Source organism: Pelecanus crispus, chromosome 1, assembly GCF_030463565.1.
Source record: "Pelecanus crispus isolate bPelCri1 chromosome 1, bPelCri1.pri, whole genome shotgun sequence".
In the NCBI taxonomy this organism is placed as follows: Eukaryota; Metazoa; Chordata; class Aves; order Pelecaniformes; family Pelecanidae; genus Pelecanus; species Pelecanus crispus.
The window spans coordinates 225,381,534-225,401,003 of NC_134643.1; the positions used below are offsets into that span (position 1 = coordinate 225,381,534).

Below are 19,470 nucleotides of genomic sequence, written 5' to 3' on the forward strand. Positions count from 1 at the left end.
CTTCAACCCACGTGTGTGCATGGGCGCAACAGTCCCAGCCTTGCAAACATGGCCCATGGAGGGTCACTTTAAGATACTTCATATTTTTGTCTCCAAATACAGCTGGGAATTTCTCCAGATCCCAGGGCTGTTTGGAAGCACCAGTGGTTAATTTTGCATTTTGAACCTAGGAGCGGTCCCACCTCATGCTTGCAGCACGCCCCACGTTAGCCGGGCTCCAGATTTAGCAGGCAATGTGAGGACAAGAGCAGGCAGGAGCAGTTGGGCAGGGGCCAGAGGACACCCCACATACCAGAGGAAGCACGGGGGGGGGGGGGGGGGGGGGGGGGGGGGGGCCTGGCCTTATCAGGGAGCTTATCACCCCTCCTGCAGGCACTATTTGGCCTCATAAGGGATGAGATTACAAGGCTCCACCTGGAAAAGCCTGTTTGACTGCGATCCGTAAGCAGCATCTCCTCCCTCCCTCTGCCTCTGCTGGGCCAGTTTTAGTTAACAGGTGGGAATTGCACCTAGGTTCCTTGAAAATCATGCTTTATTTTGGAATTCTCTGACTTTTAAGGGAATAGGAAATAACCTCCCTTTGGTTGTTCTATGCATGCTCAACTACGGAGCATCACCACTGCAGATATACACCTGCAAACAACCTCACGTTGCTCATGGGGACCACACGCTCAGCTAAAAGAAGGGCCTTCACCCTTCCCCACTTGACTCTTCCTCCTCCGAAGGAGCGCTAGGAGGGTCAGCGCTCTCCTCTTCATGCTCCTTCATGGTTTTCACAAATGCAAACAGAAAGGAGCAGGGATGCTACCTGGTCTTCAGAAGAAAAAAAAAAAAACCCAAGGGCTCTGCAAAATTTCATCCCAGAAGGGATTGCAGCAGCAGCGCAATGCTCCCACCGAGCAGCTCCAGTGGCAGAAGGTGACGGATCTGCTACACAGTGCCAGTGAGCACCCCCAGGACCTGCAGCACCCTCACCTGTGTCAGGGCTCAGCGCCCGGGGAAGGACGCACGGACACACGCGCACCTGCACGGACCCAAATGATCGGCAAACAGGCTGATCCCAAATAACCCCATCCCCAAATAACCCACAGGAGGGGAGACAAGTGGGCACAAAACAACCATGTAAAACCCCAGAAGAAAAGGTTTATTTACTGAATGCTGCAGAAGAAGCCTGATAAGTTCTGTTCTCGGTCCCGGTGTCCACCGGGAGGTGGAAGGTGCCCTCCGTGGCACAGGAGGAGGAGGTCTGTGGCCAGGCTTGCTTCATCAGAAGTGTAGCTTGAGTAGAGACAGAGAAGAGGTGTCACACAGAGCAATGAAGATACAACTTCCCGCGTTTATGTCACATTTGAGCCACTTTGCAGCTCTCTTCCTTCCCCCCCACCTTTCACGGACAACTATCTGTAGGAATTTCACACCGTGGATCCTCTCGCCCCACCTGCTCCCCACGGAGGGATGGTCTGCACAGTGCATTGCTGCACACCAGTTACCTACCCCAAACGACTGGTTTCCTGAGCTAAGTGACCTGCATGAAGATCTTCACCTGGGGGATATGGCCAGCAGAGCCACCATCCCTCCCCAGATACCACTGATCACCTCTGTGCATCGGGACCAGTAACGGCTGTCCTTGGCCTTGTGTTTCCCAGCTGGAAAACAGCCTGAGCCCGGTGTGCCAGGCATTTTATTCACAGTAAAACCCTTTGAGATGCTTGCATGGCAGTACCACCAGTGGACAAGGTAGTGGTCGCTGTGACCATCCCATCACAGCGTTGGGTGGTCCTTAGAAACCCTGGAAAGGACAGTCAGCAGAAGCAGCGGCTTTGGGCAGGTCGCCCTGTATCCCAGTTTGCAGAAAAGTATTTATGAAGCCAAGTAAGATAATCCAGAAGAATCTCAAGAGCCAAATCTTGTGGGATTGGAGAAGGGACCAACAGAATTCAGTCGTTTTGTGGGTCTTAAATTCTCTGAAAGAGGAAAAGGTCTTATACTAACTGCCACAACGCACCTCTGTATGATGAACCAGAGCTGGCTATACCTTTATTATAGCCAAACACATTGCCAGTCCTTACCTAAGGACTGCCAGTACACCGAAGGCTTTCTGGAGCACATCTATGGAGAAGGCAGATCACCAACACAAGCCTACAGCCAGGCTCCTTCCCAAAGCTGGTGCCTCCAGGATAGGCTTAAAGGTCTTTTTCTGGTTTTCTTTTTTTTTTTTTTCCCCCCCTGAAACTATGGAACTGCCATAACTTTCTGTTCCACACTAATCTCAAATGGTGGCCCCCACCATTCTTGGTTTAAGTCCCACCACCTCCCAACGGAGTGCATACATCTTTTGAAAGCCTCAGCCAGTTATTACAGCTTGCTGCTCACCAGCTTAACAAGCTGCTCTAGCTGTCATTATAAAAGAAATAAGCTCCAGGTTTTCCATGTACTGCAGTACGTATTTTGCACACCCAGCTACTAAGGAAAGAAAACCAAGCGAGGGTTGATCGATCCTCAGCAAGCCGCTTAGTGATTAGACCTCGCTGTGAAGTTGTGGAGGGTAAAGGAGGTAAAATGATGCAGCTGCTGGAATCAAAGAAAATCACCAATTTATGGCTTCTTTAGAGGTATTTTTTGTGAACGCAGAAGGCAGACTGTTGACACACTTGCTCTACACCAAATTACTGAATTATCCAAGATCTCTAGAAGGTTGGGGTTCAGGGTATGTCCCCATTGTGCCCTTCTCCCCATGTGAGTGGCGTTAGGGACAGGTAGAATTTCCCCAGAGATGTGGTAAAGGGATTTTGGGTCTGACCTGCCAGCTCAAGAGGCTTCTGGAGGTAAAAAAAACCCCAAACCTTTGGGCAAGAGAGGAATGACGGAGGTGTGATTTTGTAGACAGGGAACTGTTTCTGATAGCAGAACCAGCCAAGCTCGGACAAAGCTGTCTGGAGCAGAAACACGAGCTCTTTTGGGAGGGACACCATGGCCCACAGGAGGAGGTGGTGAGTTCCTTATCCTCCCGTCAGCCCCAAGGGAGTCACACATAAAGACATTTTAAAGCTGCACTTCATAACTCCTTCTCCCAAGCAAGTTCCTACCCCTGAGGGGCTCGGTGCTAAGCCCCACAGGAGGGACTTCGTGACTTGGTCGGGGCTTGTAAACCTTTCTGCAGCTCAAAGGCAAGGGCAATGATGTTTGAAATCCCTCCAACACCTCCATGTTTGTTCAGACTCTTAATTAACCATCTCTGAAGATGCAACTGTAAATCTGGAATGCCACAAGGCTGGAAGCTGGGGACGAGTGACTGAGGAGGCCAAGGAGGAATCAGCGCTGGTGCCACAGCCCATGCCAGCCATGCCACAGGTCCTCATGGTTGGACACCACTGCCCAGAGAGAGCAGAGAAGCATTGTTGCAGGTCTGTTGGTCCACCAAAAACTCATGAGACCACTCTCTTAGCGTGGGACAGAAATACAGGAGCATGGAGGACACCCAGCAGCGATGCGTTACTGGACGGCACGGCAATCATCAGCTGCACAGAGACGTTTACGGGTGCAAGACCTGGCTGGATGGTGCTCTGCTGCTGGAGATGTGGAAATGTGCTCCTCCCTCCTCACCTTCTTCAAGAGAAAACCAGGAGATTTGTGGGAAGTGAGAGATTCACAGCGCAATTTCTCCTCCCCTCAAGCACTGATCAAGTTCTGCTCTGAGCCTGTGCCCCCTCCCAAAGATTTGCGAGTTATTAAGGATTTCCAAACTGCCTTGCTTTATTTTCCATGGTGCGTTGCACTCCTGAACATCACACTGGAGAGCTAATTCCCAGCACTGGGACAGAAACACTCTTTCATTTACGCTTTTATTCAAAATCAGATTCATTTTTGCCACTGGATTTCACAAAGGTTTTAATCTCCAAGACTGATGAGACAATTATTTAGCTGTTATATGAATCCTTCCTCTGTGGTTTCTCCTCTCCACATTAGACCTACCAAAAAAATCAAGGTAATTTGGCTCTGAGATGGCTGGGAGCTTGGCATAGCTGTGCATGTTCTGTACATCAAATCATGGATCCTCGGAGAATCCATCACTTAGAACTACAGAAAAGGTGAACCAAGGAGGCTTCTAGGAAGATTAATATCTCCTGCTCCTTTGCAAGAGCTACAATTCACAGAGGTTACAATCCAGCTGTGACTATCTAATATCATTTAAGCTCTATCTCCTACCAGTGTCTTCTGGATTTGCATTAGCCTCTCGCCTATGCCGTTCACTGAGAAATAAAGAGCTTTTATTTGTTATCTGTTGGATCCCTGGCAAATCTAGTGGTGGGAACCGGGCAAGCAATGTGAACCGAGTGTGGGTCTCTGCAGTGCTGGGACTGCTCTGTCTCCCTGAGAGGACCCCTAGCCAATGTGGCAATGTTCAGGACATATTTTAAGTAGAAAAGAGAAAAATATGAATTAGATATTCCTGAAGAAAATTCCGTGAATTAACTGGAGTACAGAATCGCAACGGAAAGACGAAGCAGATGATACAGTACATACGGTATACATATTTCTTGTTTCCCTCTGCCAATCTTATTTGTGATGGATACGGCCTTGAACCTCGTACAAAGTTTGCAATAAGCTTAATTCCCCAGGCAGTCCCATTACTGCTTCAAAACAGTGGGAACATTTGTTCTTAGAAAGCCTTGCAAGGCTCTACGGGATATTCACCCCGCCAGACCCCAAGATACCCTCCTTAGGGGACCCAGGGATGTCCCTAAATAGTCGATGGGCGCCTATAGAGGATGGTTCGGAGCACTTACGCGGTGAAAGACGATGCCTATGCTTTCCCTCTGCAGAGCTACGTTTCCTCTGGGGAGGACCCAGAAGCAGGAATGGGGGATCGGAGCCTCCGTCCTGTCCCACAACATCCCCACGGAGACCCCTAATTTCCGAGGCTGATTTTAGAAATATCTGTTCTGCTCTGTAAGGGCACTGAAGTAATGGATGCAAAGCATTATTCTCCCCTGCATTATTAATAAACGCAGTTAAAGCACAAGCCAGCCTCCATGTGAAAAGTGTGTGCCCTACTTTCAGGAAAATAAAAAGGCGTGCTTTAATGAAGGAAGTTAAAACAAAACAACCATCGCAGGAAGACAGAATGCCTGGGAGGGAACATGCACCAGGCTTAATGAAGACATACATTATTTTTTTTTTTTAAATTGGCGTGCCTCAAGTCTCTGCAGTAGAGTGATTTTAGGCGCTCATTTTCACATACTTGAAAGGAGGGGTTTTTTTAATAACACTGTCCTAAATATAGGCTTATAGCAAGCATCAGAGTTTGCAATGCCGGTGTTTTGTTGTGATCTTGTGGCCTGCCTTGTGTCTGTCCCTCTAACAAATAGGGAAAACACAACAGGAAAATCACACAAGGCAGAAACTTGCATTGTTTCAATGAAATGGGTTAGAAAGAAATTAATTTCCTTGCTTGATGTCGGGCTCCTTTGGCTGAGCTTTGCAAGCAATGCAGTGGCTGGCTGTTATCTGTGCTTTGGAAAGGGTTGGTTTGAAATGAACCAGCGAAGAGTTTATCATCCTTTTGGTGCTCAAACATTAGCAAATATTCAGCAGATACCTGACACTGAGAGAGAGAGGAATCAAGACTGGTTCCAGTTACCATTTTTCCTTCCTCACTGCTGCTGGACCTGCATAGACCAAGAGGACTCTAGACTTCTCCAAGCTCCTCTCCGTGTCTCCTTACGCTTCTCTGATTGAGGCAATTACAAAGTTTGGGGCACTAAATAATTTACTTTTCCATGTGGATCCCAGGGTCTTGGGAACTGCGAGGTCAAGAGAAGAGCATGAGCATCGCTGACTTCCAGCGTGGCATCAGGGGCTGTAGTGTGCTTGGAGGACGTCAAGGATGAAAGCGGAAGGCACATAAGTAGCAGGTATTTGAAAACTAAACTTTGAAAATTAACCACCACTGATGCACTTCACTTGGGGTGAACCACACCAAGGGCAGGAGCAGAGGGCAGTCTTCATCTTCGCTCGGTGGTTGATCTCTTGCTAAGATTTTGCATGGAAGCCAAGCAAAACTCACGAGGTTTGGGGCGAGAGACACCTAACCAGAGAGAGCTCGTCTGAGGAACACCTTTAGGGTGGACCAGAGAGGGTGATCAAGCTTGTACAGAAGAGTTTCTTTCAAGACTGACAGCTCACTTTCAGTTACATCCCACAAATTCAGAACTCACAAGCAAAGGTTGCTCTTCCCACCCTTTTCAACCTCTATTCCAAGCAGTATTAAGGGGCACAATTGCCTGGTTAACCTCCATACAGAGAATCAGATATCCAAGCAGATGAAACTTTGGTTTGTGATTGCTTTTTTAGTGATCCTGAAGGATTTCTGCCAGCAGGTACCACCTCCCTCCCAGCCCGGGGGGTTTGAAACGGAAGAACCTTGTTGGTGGATGGCATGCTTTTGAGAGCAGCAATTCCGCTGGGAACATACAGCATCTCTTCCTGCAGCGAGGCAGCCAAAAGCTCAACATCTCAAATTCCTTAACAATACATTTAGAACGAGTCTGCTGCTTCAGAATCAATGATTTTAAAAATAAAGCTGATCCCCTCTGATTCCCAGCGTGTTTGATGGACGGCATGAACCCCAGCAGCATGTTCTTCTCCGCGGCGGGGTTATTTCCAGCCTCCTGTATGACAGCAGCTGATTCAATTTGAGTAAGTGCTCTCTGTACCGATACAGACGACTGGTTTTAACTCAGCCACTGAACCACAGTATTACTTTAACTCGATTCCATTTAACACAGTTGAGGACGCTGCCCGCTCTGTCACATATACCCACTGCCGGAAGATTTTATGGAGCTTATTTTGCGTTAGTTGTCTCTCAAAACTTCTTAATTTTTCTCCTTTAAGTCTGTCTTCTATAGAGAAGCGACCACTGACAGTGGGTGCAATGCTGGGAGGTCCTGAGCGGTGGAGCCAGCGCCTGCTCTCCGGAGTTATTAATGTGGCATCTTGCCTGCGGCAGAATCAGGATCTTAAAAACCATAATTCAATAAAAACTGGCAGGGAGTTGCAAGTAGCTTGAAAAAGCCTCTAAATGTAAGCAAGGTCCGAGCCAGGATTGCCTCTGTAGCCTTTGCTCTGCCTCTAAAGATAATGTTGATAGATGCTGTCCTCACTCACAGCATCACGCAGGCTTTTTTCCTCCACTAACTGGCACTTGTGTATCCCCGGCTCCTGAGCCGCTGCTCTGAGCATAGCGCAGTCCGCCAAAGCATCTTTCCTCCCGGCTGCACACGAACAAGCTGAGGGCTCTGAACCATGCCTCCTACGAGATAAATCTCCAAATAACGGGGAAAAACCCTGCCGCGATATTAAATTGCATTGATTTCAAGAGCTGCATGATTGTTTATGGGGAGGAGGGAGGTTTCTGCGCAAGAGGAGTTGGGTTGAGGAGCACCAATTTTAATCTTCACTATTTCCTCGCTAATTTAGTGCTTAGCTATGTTGTGTTACACAGTGGAAGATTTTTGTTCTCAATGCAAAATGACCTGTCAGCTTTCTGGACAACAGGAAATTTTTAAAAGCATTTTTAAGACTCATAAACAGAGAAATGAAATTCAAATGTCAAGCCGGCTGTGAATGCTTTCTTGCTTGAGCCTTAAGCTGCGTAACAAAAAGATCTGGTGAGGGGGGGGCAAAAATGATCAGAGCTTTTTTTTTTAGAGAAAGCAAGTCGGTAAAGATTAGGATTGCACTTCAGAAGGGAGAGGCGGGGGAGTGAACAAAAGGCTGGCTGGCACAAAGAAGATTGACCAGGGCTTTCGTTTCCCCTTTCACATCATGCAAATCTAAAGCAACAGACAATTATATGCATTGCTTTAAAAAAAAAAAAAAAAAATCAGTAACTCAAGCCTTAATTAATCTGCAGAACTGCTTGCTGCAAAGTATTGTAGCGATCAAATATAGCAAGAATCAAAGCACGGGGGAGGTTAAGCATCTTTAATGAAAGAGAGGACACCCACAGCCACAACCCCTGGACAAAGGTAGGGAAAAATCAAAGTCTTTGTGGTTTTGTGCTTATAAAAGCCGCTGACTAACAAGGTTCGGGGTGGATTATTCCATACCGAACAATCACGAGGAAACTTCTGAAGACCGATCCGGCCATTTTCAGGGAGGAGAGACCAGGGTGGATGGACAACCCGGCCCTCGCTGAGTGTGGGGGCTCCCTTCTGCTGGGTGGAGGACACTGGCTGCTGGAGGAACGATGGGGCTCACAAAGGGGTAGCCAAGGGCTACCCTTGCCTGTGCAAACCCTGATTTCCAGGGTTATCCCTGTTTTTCCTTGTCCTCTCCTAGTCTTCTTGACTGTTTCTTTACCATCTAGGCTGGGGCATCCACTTCTTTCTTGCCTTTGTTGTGGGTGCAAGCAACTTCTTTGCTCAAGAGAAGGAGGCTCACTCCAGGACCTCCACTTTTACACACCAGGTGGATCCCATTTCTCAATCTATTCCTACTATCCTAACCTATGCCAAGAAAGCAATCCCATAAAACATCATCCTAGACGCCTCCTTCTCTGAGGGTATCTTGACTATGTATCAGAGTTACTTGAGAGAGCATCTACAACCCCCCCCCCAACCTTGGGTTCCTGTTCCTCATGAGCATGAAGGACATCCCAGGCAGGATTCACCTCCAGCTCTCCCAGTAGGACAGACAGGCACCCATGGGGAGTCTGTCCCCAAAGATGGGCTAAATGTCTCTCTGGGGAGGCCTCTCTTTCTCTCTGCTGAATACAGAGGCACCTGGGCTGGAAGAGTTAGAGACCTAAGGTCTATACAGCTAAAGGGAATGAAATGTTCCCTAGATGTGGCAATTGCTGCAGCTGTTTAAGATACTTGAAAATTTCCTAGTCTTTTTTCCTTTCTTTTTAATTTGGAAAATTAAACTGAGCTGAAATAAAATCTTTCCAGGGGAATGTGTGGATTTCATCAAGACCTTGCAAAGAAAAGTATTTTGTTTGGATAGCAATGCAGCATTTCTGGGGGTTGTTTCAATTTTTTTTCTAATAGGAACTCCAGCCTCCTGAGGATGGTGTCTGAGATGTACAAGAAGCAAGATAGACCCACCCAAAAAAAATTCCTCATCCTGCAGCGATTTGGTGCTCCCTCTCACTTGGGCGTCCCCTTGGCCATCTCCCCATTCAGTGGTGGAGCTCCTGCCTGCGCAAGGCACAGGCAGTGGCTGGGGACAAGAGACATTTTATAATCTCCAGGCCAATACGCACGAACGCTGCTGTATTTACATCCCTGGCTGAGCAGGGAGGTCGTTGCCAGCCTCTGGCAGGACAAGCCACTAATAAATTTGTGGGTGTTTCTTTTTATGCTGTGGAGCTCTTTTCATTTTACTCTTTCAGTACTATATCCTTCAGGGGAATTTGAGGGTGGCCAGCACATATCTAGGGGAAGAAAACTTGTTTCATATTACACATTAGGATTTTTAGTGGGAAAAAATGCCGCTAAAGGTGCTACCAGAAGCACATAAAAGCAAACAAAACACAACAGATCCCTTATAGAGTCATCCGCAGTAAACGGATTTATTTAATAACCTCGCAAAATAACAGTGAATTTAAACTTTGATGTGGAGAAGACAACACCAAAAGTTTTTGGCAACAAAACCCTCATTCCTGCTTCATCAGCCTTGGAAAGCTCCTGAGCCTGGGGATCCACTGATTTTACGACAACTAGGAAACTGAAAACTTGGCAATTCAGAGGAGAAAGGGTTTAGCAAGACTGTCACAAAGTCCGGCTTTGTGTTTATTACTCAAACATCTATTTCACTGTGATGACTACTGAACACTTAGCTGAAAAGATGGCTTATGAATAAGTTTTACAATCCCACAGCTCTTTTGAGGTGAAGCATTCAGAATAAACATCTCAACTAACTGGAAAGCCATGAAGTCAAAACGAAGGGCAAGATACTATTTTTCATCTCCCATGTGTGCTTAGAAATGGGTGAGCAAGAGATTTTTTTTCAGGCCTTTTTCATTAAAACCATGAAAAAAGGCACAGTCCTGACTTCAGAAATGCTTTTCCAATCACAGGTCAGACACTGCCAATTCTTGCATTTGACCTATGTGACTGTATCCCTTAAAGAAAACGCTGATAATACACTGCAACCTAAAAAACCCACAGCTAATAAATAATGTTCTGATCATAGAATGGTTTGGGTTGGAAGGGACCTTCAAAGATCATCTAGTCCAACCCCCTCTGACATGGGCAGGGACATCTTCCACTAGGTCAAATGTTGCTCAAAGCCCCATCCAACCTGACCTTGAACACTTCCAGGGATGGGGAAGCCACAATTTCTCTGGGCCACAAGATCTCAAGATGGCTATTAAACAGAAGATTTCCTTTTCTTATTCTCCCTTTCACTTAACTCACTCCAGATAAGAGTCACGTTTTGAAACTGCTACTTAGCCCTCGTGTTTCTACCACCCTTTGTCATGCCAAGAGGCTCCCATCCCCTAGGTAATTTAGCTGAAAGCAGAGAACTTAACCGCACTTTAAAAACTCAAGGTCGCTTGGTCCTTCCAAAGGGCTGGTTTCAGTAAAGTACTTAAATGTAGGTTTGACTTAAATTATTTCCTGAGTGGGGGCCTAAGAGAAGTCTTCAACTCCAAACAGAAAAAGAATTCTATAAAGGTTTCCAAGTTTGGGCTCAGAAGCATAAAAAAGCAAGTGATTGATTTAGCAGAGCAACTCAAACATTACTCATTAAGCACAGAACCTCATTAGTCCATGCTGTGGTGAAGACAACTCCTTGTGGACAGGTGGGAATTACTCCATGACTCCTGCTTCGGAGTAACTTCTCTGGCTTAAAAACAGTGGAAGGTCCACTTCTGGAATAAGAAGTGTCCTTGCTGGAAGTTATTTGACAGCAGCTCCCATGATTAATTTACATTCTGTCCTAATGTACATGAATCTTCTACCATTGGCAGCTCTCGGCTATAAGCAATTCCCTCGTCTCCCCACCTCATGTAGATGAGGTGTTTAACCTCAAAGTGATGGACAGGGGATGACTGGGTTTGTATTCATGCCACCCACATGCTTTGATGGCTTTCTCCTCTCTAGCTTTCTCCGGCCAGGCAGGAAGGTCCTGGATGTGTGTGTTCTCCTCCATCCAGACCTTTCTCTGCATCCACAGAGCAACATAACCAGAGCCATGGGTTGGGTATGTGTTTGGCCAAGAGACAACAGCGGAAACCAGACAGAAGGGAGGTGTGGAGGGAAAGGAAGGAGCTTGACACTCTAGTCACGGGTTTTTGTCAAAAAAAAATCATGGTTAATGGAGGAATTCAAATGAGAAATTGCTTTGTGGGCGATAAGGGGAAGCCTCCTTCCAGTGAGAGGAGCAGAAGGAACAAGGGAGACACTTGCTTGGAAAGGTAAGAGGTGAAGAGGACAGATGTTGTTGGCTGAGCCAAAAGAGCAGTAAGGCTCTGGACACCAAGAATGAATGGAGTGGGTGTTGTTTCTGTAAATAAAGACAAGTAGCCTGTGCTAGATATGAGCAAGAGGAAGGCAAAGAGGAGGATGACACGGCTAAAGCAGCGGGCTGGAAAAATTATTTTTGTACCAGCTCTCCAGAAGGATGGAGGAGAATTTGCCAAGGTTGGAGATGGCAGAGAGAGCAGGGGTCCAGGGTAGGGGCTGAGCTATGGAGGATGAACGCGTTACCCATCAGCCTGGCTGGTAGGATGGTTCAGAGGAACTGCAGAGGAGGATGCAAAAGGATGTGGCTGGTGTGAAAAATGAAGACCTTGTACCTCCAATTAAGGTTTCCCAGAGACAGATGGGGAGTAGTGGAGAAGGGAATAAAGGATAGAGCCTGGCCGAGCTTTCATGGAAAGCTGGAAGAGGCAGATGACAAATACATCCCAATGGACATGCTGCAGCAAAGGTGGAAAACAACTGGCCAAACTGGGAAAGCCAAGGGAAAGCAAGATTTTATGGAGAAGAGTGCAGCTGGTGCTGTCAAAGATAACCAGCACACCAAGGCTAAGGCAGAAGAGTTCCTGAGTTTGGCCAGGAAGAGCTTGCTGCATCTTTGGAAGAGCCATTTTAGGGCAATGTGAAGGGCAGGAGCTGGACAGAAGAAGACACTACGACAGACCCAGAGTCTGTCAGTGCCACAGGAAAGCGGGGGACAGTAAAGACACAGCATGGGAGATCCAGACACCAAACAGGACACAGTTGCTGACATTTCTGCATCTGTGAGATGGAAGGAGGAGAGAAGGACAAGCAGGGGGAAGGGGAAGGCAATCTCAGAGAGATAGCATGTGGTCTTCAGAAAATATTAAAAGCCATCAATGCGCAGGTATCACAGCAACGAGGATTGTAAAATTCCTGGGACTAATATTAAGATATAATTCATGGCTCCAGAGTACTTTGCAACATAGACAAATATTCCCAGTGGAGGACTTGAAGTTAATGGCAGTTAGGAAGGGAAGAGCTTAACACAAGGCCCCTTCCCCAGAAATTATTTGCTGACAAGCACATGGGAACTGCTGGGTTTTGTACACCAAGCAGCACAAGGTAAATCCTCCTGCATGCTTCAACATGCCCGATCTCGTCTCCATACACACATTTTTACCTGGGGCGTAGCCAGGGCTGCTGGTTGGATACATGTTTGGGTTGTAGGCTGGGGCAGCGGTGGGATAGCCCGTCGGATAACCTGCAATGAGAAAAAAGGAGAAATCACGCTTTTGTCATCAGGGAGAGAGGACAACATCCCTGGAAAGCAATAAACAACCTGTGTGAGCAAAGAGGCCATCGGCACAGCTGAGAGGTAAAGCACAGATGTATTCTCAGTTGGCCAGGGTACAGGAAGGTCTATGAATGTGCTCCACAGACTCGCACGTGACATCATCAATATTTCATCTTTATTCCTCTAGAAAATGAGGACAATAACCAGAATGCAGAACACAGGAATGTTCAATGTGCTCTGAAGAAAAACTACTGAGAAAATACACACACTGAATGCAGAATTCAGCTACGAAAAACCACCAGCACAGCTATATTTGAAAGGTTTTCCTTGGCTAACTGCAGCCATCATAGCTTGATCATGGTAGCGCTTTGCATTCTAACAGCAGAGCTTAGCAGTCAGCCCGAGTCCTCGGTGCTCAGCACTAACATTAACCAGAGTTTCTTGCTAAAGGGAAGGCAGAGACCTTGCATGAAAAGATGCCAGCCCTTATATTCACTCATGGCTGCACAACTGCCATCCCTGGGAGGAACCCGATTACCTGCCAGGCCACCTGGAAGGCACACGCACAGCAGCTCGTACCCTTTGAAGCCGCATGAGGTTTTAATGAGCATTTCAAAAAAGGTTGCAGAGCATCTTCAATTTTCATCATCTTCACTTGGATCGGTCATAGGGAGTTCAGAGGAAATCATCTAAGCAGTCAGCTACATGGAGGCTTGGAAATCACCATGCACTGCAGACCCAAGTCCCTGTGTGCACCCACACACAGTGCAGGTATCTTGCACCAATCTCTTACTTCATTAGAAATTCTTGTCCTCCATGAAGACCACAGATGACAACCTCTGCACCTCGGTCCGCTCTATTTTGCTTTTGCTTACTGCCCTACCTCCTTTTCTTGGAAGTCTTCCCGACTGAAAACGGTAACACTCGAATAACTCCATCCCTTCTTACGTGCTCCTGCGTAAATCCCTCCAAGAGACTGAACAGGACGTAAATCTTCCTTTGCTGGCAGAGTTTGGCTTTGCTGTGTTTCACAGCCACGGCCACTGCCCCAGTTTATCTGTGCATCTCGTTGGCCATCATCCCAGAGCAGAGCCAACCCAACGGCAGACAAAATGACCCTTGGAGAGTCTTTCCACGCCAAGCTCCACTGACGCTGTCTGCTGGTTGCCAGCAAAGGCTGGAAAGAGGTAATTAGCAGTTGATTCACACCCCATCTTTTTTTTTTTTTTTGCTTTATTAAATAAAAGCGAGCGTGGGTCTTTCCTCCCCCTTTCTGAGCAGCAAGACAAACACATCGCAATCTCTCCCTCCCATGCCCCAAAGCTCCCTGCTCTTCAACTACGTGCAGATTTCTAAAACCTGGCACCCGGCACACAGTCGACTACTGTGGCAAAATTTTGAGGTTCATTTGAATAAATCTAATTCAACAATCATGACCACTGTACTGGAATAAATGACTGTATGTTCTACCCTCTCATTTTCATCAGTGATATATTTGGCTTCTAAATCAGGTTAATTAAAAATTGCTGTAGTTAATGTTGGATAAGCAGCAGTTTAACAGATTTTTTTTTTTTTTTGGCTGCATAAAACTATGTTGTCATCGTACTCAGGAATATCTACAGCCTTCTAGCAATCAAGAAGCTCCTCAGAAAGTTATTTGCAGATCCAGTGATTGCAAGCAGAACATTAATGATGAAGATCTTAAATCAGAAATATCCCTGCCTACTCTCTGCTTCATTAGAAGATAACCATTTCTTTTCCAGCACGTTCATCGCTCCAGGGTCCTCCTGTTGCCTGCTCCAGCTCGACGATCCCGCTTTGCCTCCTAACCAATCTGGCTAGGGGTGTTAAACCAACTCCAGCTCACTTCTTGACCACACCAAGCCTATTTTCCTTATAATTCTCTCAACTGTGTTTCTACATGGGGTTTTACCTCCTCGGCACACAGTTTAGTAGCTGATAGCTGTGCATGCATGCCATGGGGTTGGGAAGTCCCTTGCTCATCAACTAGGGACGGGATTGAGATGACAACCTCTTGGGGCACCAAGAGGTTCTTCTGGTCTTTGCTGCTGGTGAATCCCCCCAAATAAGTCCTGAATCCCATGAACTGCTGCAGTAGTCCTTAATAATAGTCCTTAACTAATAGGCTTTAAGTCAACAACCATGACAAACATAGTCCTGTGTGGCTACATGCAGCAAATGGATCATCTGTGCCTTCTGAGATATTGGCAGCACTCATGCACTATCAAATTCAGCAAAAACCCCTTCTCTTTTACTTGGACCAACATTTTCAACATTAGGTTTCTATGTAAAAAACAAGCCTGAAATAAATCAGACCACAGGAAAACTGCGGCTTTGGGTAAGCTTTTCCATCCAGCCTGTTATTGAAAGACTTCATAGAATCATAGGATGCTTTGGGTTGGAAGGGACCTTCAGGGATCACCCAGCCCAACCCCCTGCAGTGAGCAGGGACAGCTTTAACCAGATCAGGGTGCTCAGAGCCCCGTCCAACCTGGCCTGGGATGTTGCCAGGGATGGGGCCTCCACTGCCTCTCTGGGCAACCTGTGCCAGTGCCTCACCACCCTCAGCGTAAAACATTTCTTCCTTATATCCAGTCTAAATCTCTCCTCCTTTAGTTTAAATCCATTATTCCTTGTCCTGTCACAACAGGCCTTGCTAAAAAGTCTGTCCCCACCCTTCCTGTAGGCCCCCTTTCAGCACTGCAAGGCCGCACTAAGGTCTCCTCGCAGCCTTCTCCTCTCCAGGCTGAACAACCCCAACTCCCCCAGCCTGGCCTCAGAGCAGAGGGGCTCCAGCCCTCGGATCATTTTGGTGGCCTCCTCTGGACCCGCTCCAACAGCTCCGTGCCCTCCTTGTGCTGATGGCCCCAGAGCTGGGCGCAGGGCTGCAGGGGGGTCTGCCCAGAGCGGAGCAGAGGGGCAGAATCCCCTCCCTCGACCTGCTGGCCACGCTGCTGGGGATGCAGCCCAGGTTGGGGTTGGCTTTCTGGGCTGCCAGCGCACATTGCCGGCTCATGTCCAGCTTTTCATCCCCCAGTACCCCCAAGTCCTTCTCTGCAGGCTGCTCTCAATCTCTTCGTCCCCCAGCCTGTACTGATACTGGGGGTTACCCCATCCCAGGGGCAGGACCTTGCACTTGGCCTTGTTGAACCTCACAGTAATTTCAGGCAGATGGAGACAACTGTATATTTACGTCGTCTTTCTCTTTTTTGGGTTTAATTTCTGCTTGGTAGGACTGCATCATGCTTACTGTGGTATCTTTTGTTGTTCTGAAAGTAAGTTATGGCCATTTTCAGAATAATTTCATTTCAGATAAATACCGTTTCTATCAAGGAAGCTTTAATAGCTTCGGATGCAAAAAGATACAGCCAGCCCTGCCCTACTCTATCTTCCACTCTGATCTCATAAACTTTGATAAGTGCTGACCTCCAGCAAGAAAACTTGTCCTTTCTATTTTAAGGGGAAATGGAGATGGGAAAGGTACAGAAAAATTAATGTGGTTTGCTCCTTTTTTGGACGTACTGAAAGATAAGAAAGTAGCAGAATCTGGGGCAATTTGTGCCAGGGGAAACGTGCTTGGAAATTCCCAGCGCTCAAAAACCACTGGGTTTAAAAATACATGAGACATTTTTATACCTTATTGGGTTTTGAGCCGTTAGGATTTATGTTTGTTGGCTCTTCTTCATCCCCCAAATGACCACAAACAAGCTTCCTCAGGAAAGCAAAAGCTGCAATCCCCATGATGGTCCCCATGTCTTATATCCCCTGCAGCATAAGACAAAGCCCGGATCCAACGACCAGGGATGAGCTCAGGAGAGGCGGCAACACCAAAGCATCTGGCATCCCGCTCTGATTTTCCCCCTGGATACCCTCAGAGACCCCCTGTAAATCCCCATTCCTCCTGCTGACCCTGTTCTCCTCCTGCCACGTCTGTCTTGCCTCTTCCCCTTGAATCAAAAATAACAGCAAGTGGGCCAAACCCACTTGTTTTACGTTGAGTGCTGCTAATCTTCATGGGCTTCCTGCTGGAGACATGAAAGTCTCAGGGACAAAAAGAAAATATCATTTACTTTCTACTTCTACAGATCTGCACATGATGGGACCCTGTCTCTGCTGGGACTTGGGGCCTTATTATAGCAATGATGCAGAAGGAAAGAAAATGAGATGAAAATGTATTGAACGAAATTTATTAGATTCCTCACAGAAGAAATCAAAAGTTGTTTTCTTGCTTTATTTTAATTTAATATCATCTCCACAATCAATAGGAGTAGGAAAGCCAGTGTTCATTTAATGTTCTCCCCAAGGAAAATATACAGCACTCCAGCTCTGAGAAGCATTAACCGAACTGCTTTAAAAATTACGACACAATAACTGGCTGTGCAAGCAAAGAGCACATGGGGCTGCATCAAGTAGGTATTTTAAAGCCGCCTTTAATTTTTCATGTATTTCTAAATGTTTCTATACCATTATTTCCAGCTCTGCCTCTTTGGTGCAATGCTGCTTTTGATTAATGGCTTTTAGGCTATGAGTCCCAGCTACCTGCCCCCTCTTTTTAACGCTTTTAGGAGATGCACACCTTGAGGAGATGCGCTAAGTAAAGGAGTTTATGAAATAAATTAAAAAAGAGTGACATACAGAGCCTTCAAATGCCCAGGCTCCTTAGTGATCATACTCAGAATGCCTGTAATAAAGCAGTTAGCTTAGATTACCAGCTGTATTTATTTTACCAGAGATATCAGCAGGCAAAGGGCTGCCCTCGGAGGAAAGGCTAGCAGCAGGGTGGGGAGGATTAAAGAATCGAACGGGCAATGATAGAGGGGAAGGGTGACTTTGGGCTCGTTCAAGGATTAGATTTGGTATTCTCTTTCATTCACTTCGGCATTTGAAATTCAGCGCACTCATACCCAGCCCCAGGTGCAAACCAGCTCTGGCTCATCCTTCCCATGAGCCATTGGAAGAAACCTCGCAACACCCTGTAGGTTGGCACCGCCAGGCTCCAGAGGACCAGGCACGAGGGACAAAGTGACATTAAAACCCCACAGCAAAGGCACGGGGGGCTTGGCCATTTTTTCCTGCCAGCCATGAAATTCCTAATGAAAGCTCAGCTGGTGTTCACCTGAACTCACTCCCACCCCAAGCCCCTACCTCAACTACCTTGGGCACTACAGAAGACACCCACAGCAAGTTTTAAGAGCGGAGCACCCAATTCAAAGGTCTCCTCCCCATTTTTCTGGTTCCTCTCAAGAAGGCATATACTGCCCAAGTGATCATCCTTGCCGTAAATGAGCAACCTCCATCCACGGAATCACAGAAGGGTTTGGGTTGGAAGGGACCTTTGAAGATCATCTGGTCCAACCCTCCTGTCATGGGCAGGGACATCTTCCACTAGATCAGGGTGCTCAAAGCCCCAACCTGACCTTGAACACTTCCAACAATGGGACATCCACAGCTTCTCTGGGTAATCTGTGCCAGTGTCTCACCACACTCATCATGAAACATTTCTTCCTTCTCCAGTCTAAACCTGCCCTCTTTCAATTTAAAACCGTTACCCCTTGTCCTGTCATTACAGACCTTGGTAAAACTCTCTCTCCGTCTTTCTTACAAGCCCCCTTTAAGTACTGAAAGGCCGCACCAAGGTCTCCCCACAGCCTTCTCTTCTCCAGGCTGAACAACCCCAGCTCCCCCAGCCTGGCCTTGTAGCAGAGGGGCTCCAGCCCTCAGGTCATTTTGGTGGCCTCCTCTGGACCCGCTCCAACAGCTCCGTGTCCTCCTTGTGCTGAGGGCCCCAGAGCTGGGCGCAGGGCTGCAGGTGGGGTCTGCCCAGAGCGGAGCAGAGGGGCAGAATCCCCTCCCTCGACCTGCTGGCCACGCTGCTGGGGATGCAGCCCAGGATGGGGTTGGCTTTCTGGGCTCCAAGCACACGTTGTTGGCTCATGTCCAGTTCTTCATCTACCAGTATCCCCAAGTCCTTCTCCTTTATCCTTTATCCCCCAGCCCATATTGATACTGGGGGTTGCCCCAACCCAGGTGCACAACCTTGCACGTGGCCTTGTTGAACCTCATGAGGTTCACATGGACCCACTCTTCAAGCCTGTCCAGGTCCCTCTCGATGGTATCCCTTCCCTCTAGCATATCACTCCAATCCAGATTTGAAAAAATGGAGTGAATTTACAAAAAGACATAACTGCAGATACATTATTATGATAACTCTTTGACGACGAAGAACCTGCTTAGGTTAACCAGCATCTTAGCCAGGCTGCGAGCCTGCCTTTGTAAGCTTTAGGGTCTGATCCTGGAGCTTTGGAGACACCGACATGTGGTACCAAGCAGGGATTAGGCCATGTTTCCCCCCAGATTTCATTAATGTTTCTAATTGTGTCATCTACTGTGCATATTTCTTACACTCATCTAACACAGCCTTCTGAAGGCACACTATAAACCTCGGTATGTCGTAAGATTTGTGCCTTCTTGTCCTCCTGTTTCTGGATTTGTGCTCTCCTCTGCGTACAAACATCACAAAAGCCATATGGAAGAGGCAGTGGGGTGCTAAGGAACCGCTGTGGACTTCAGGGGACCTTCCCCGGGGCTCTGCCACTCACTTCTCCCCTCTAGCCCTGCTGAAATGGAGACACAGCTCCGTCGTCCGGACACCCAGGGTGCACAGATGTTAAAAAATGGAGCAGATGGAGCACTTGAGAA

The 19,470-nt window shown here is 47.3% G+C and overlaps 1 protein-coding gene across 1 annotated transcript in view; it reads right to left on the reverse strand.

Moving 5' to 3' along the window:
- The window catches only part of FAM168A (family with sequence similarity 168 member A), a 106,587-nt gene that overhangs the window by 11,510 nt on the left and 75,607 nt on the right, over positions 1–19,470 (reverse strand). The window contains exons 2-3 of the mRNA XM_075727566.1: positions 12,637–12,717; positions 1,153–1,278 (exon numbers count right to left, since the gene is read on the reverse strand). Of these exons, the coding sequence (XP_075583681.1) occupies positions 1,153–1,278; positions 12,637–12,717 (207 nt within the window). The remainder of the gene's footprint in view (positions 1–1,152; positions 1,279–12,636; positions 12,718–19,470) is intronic.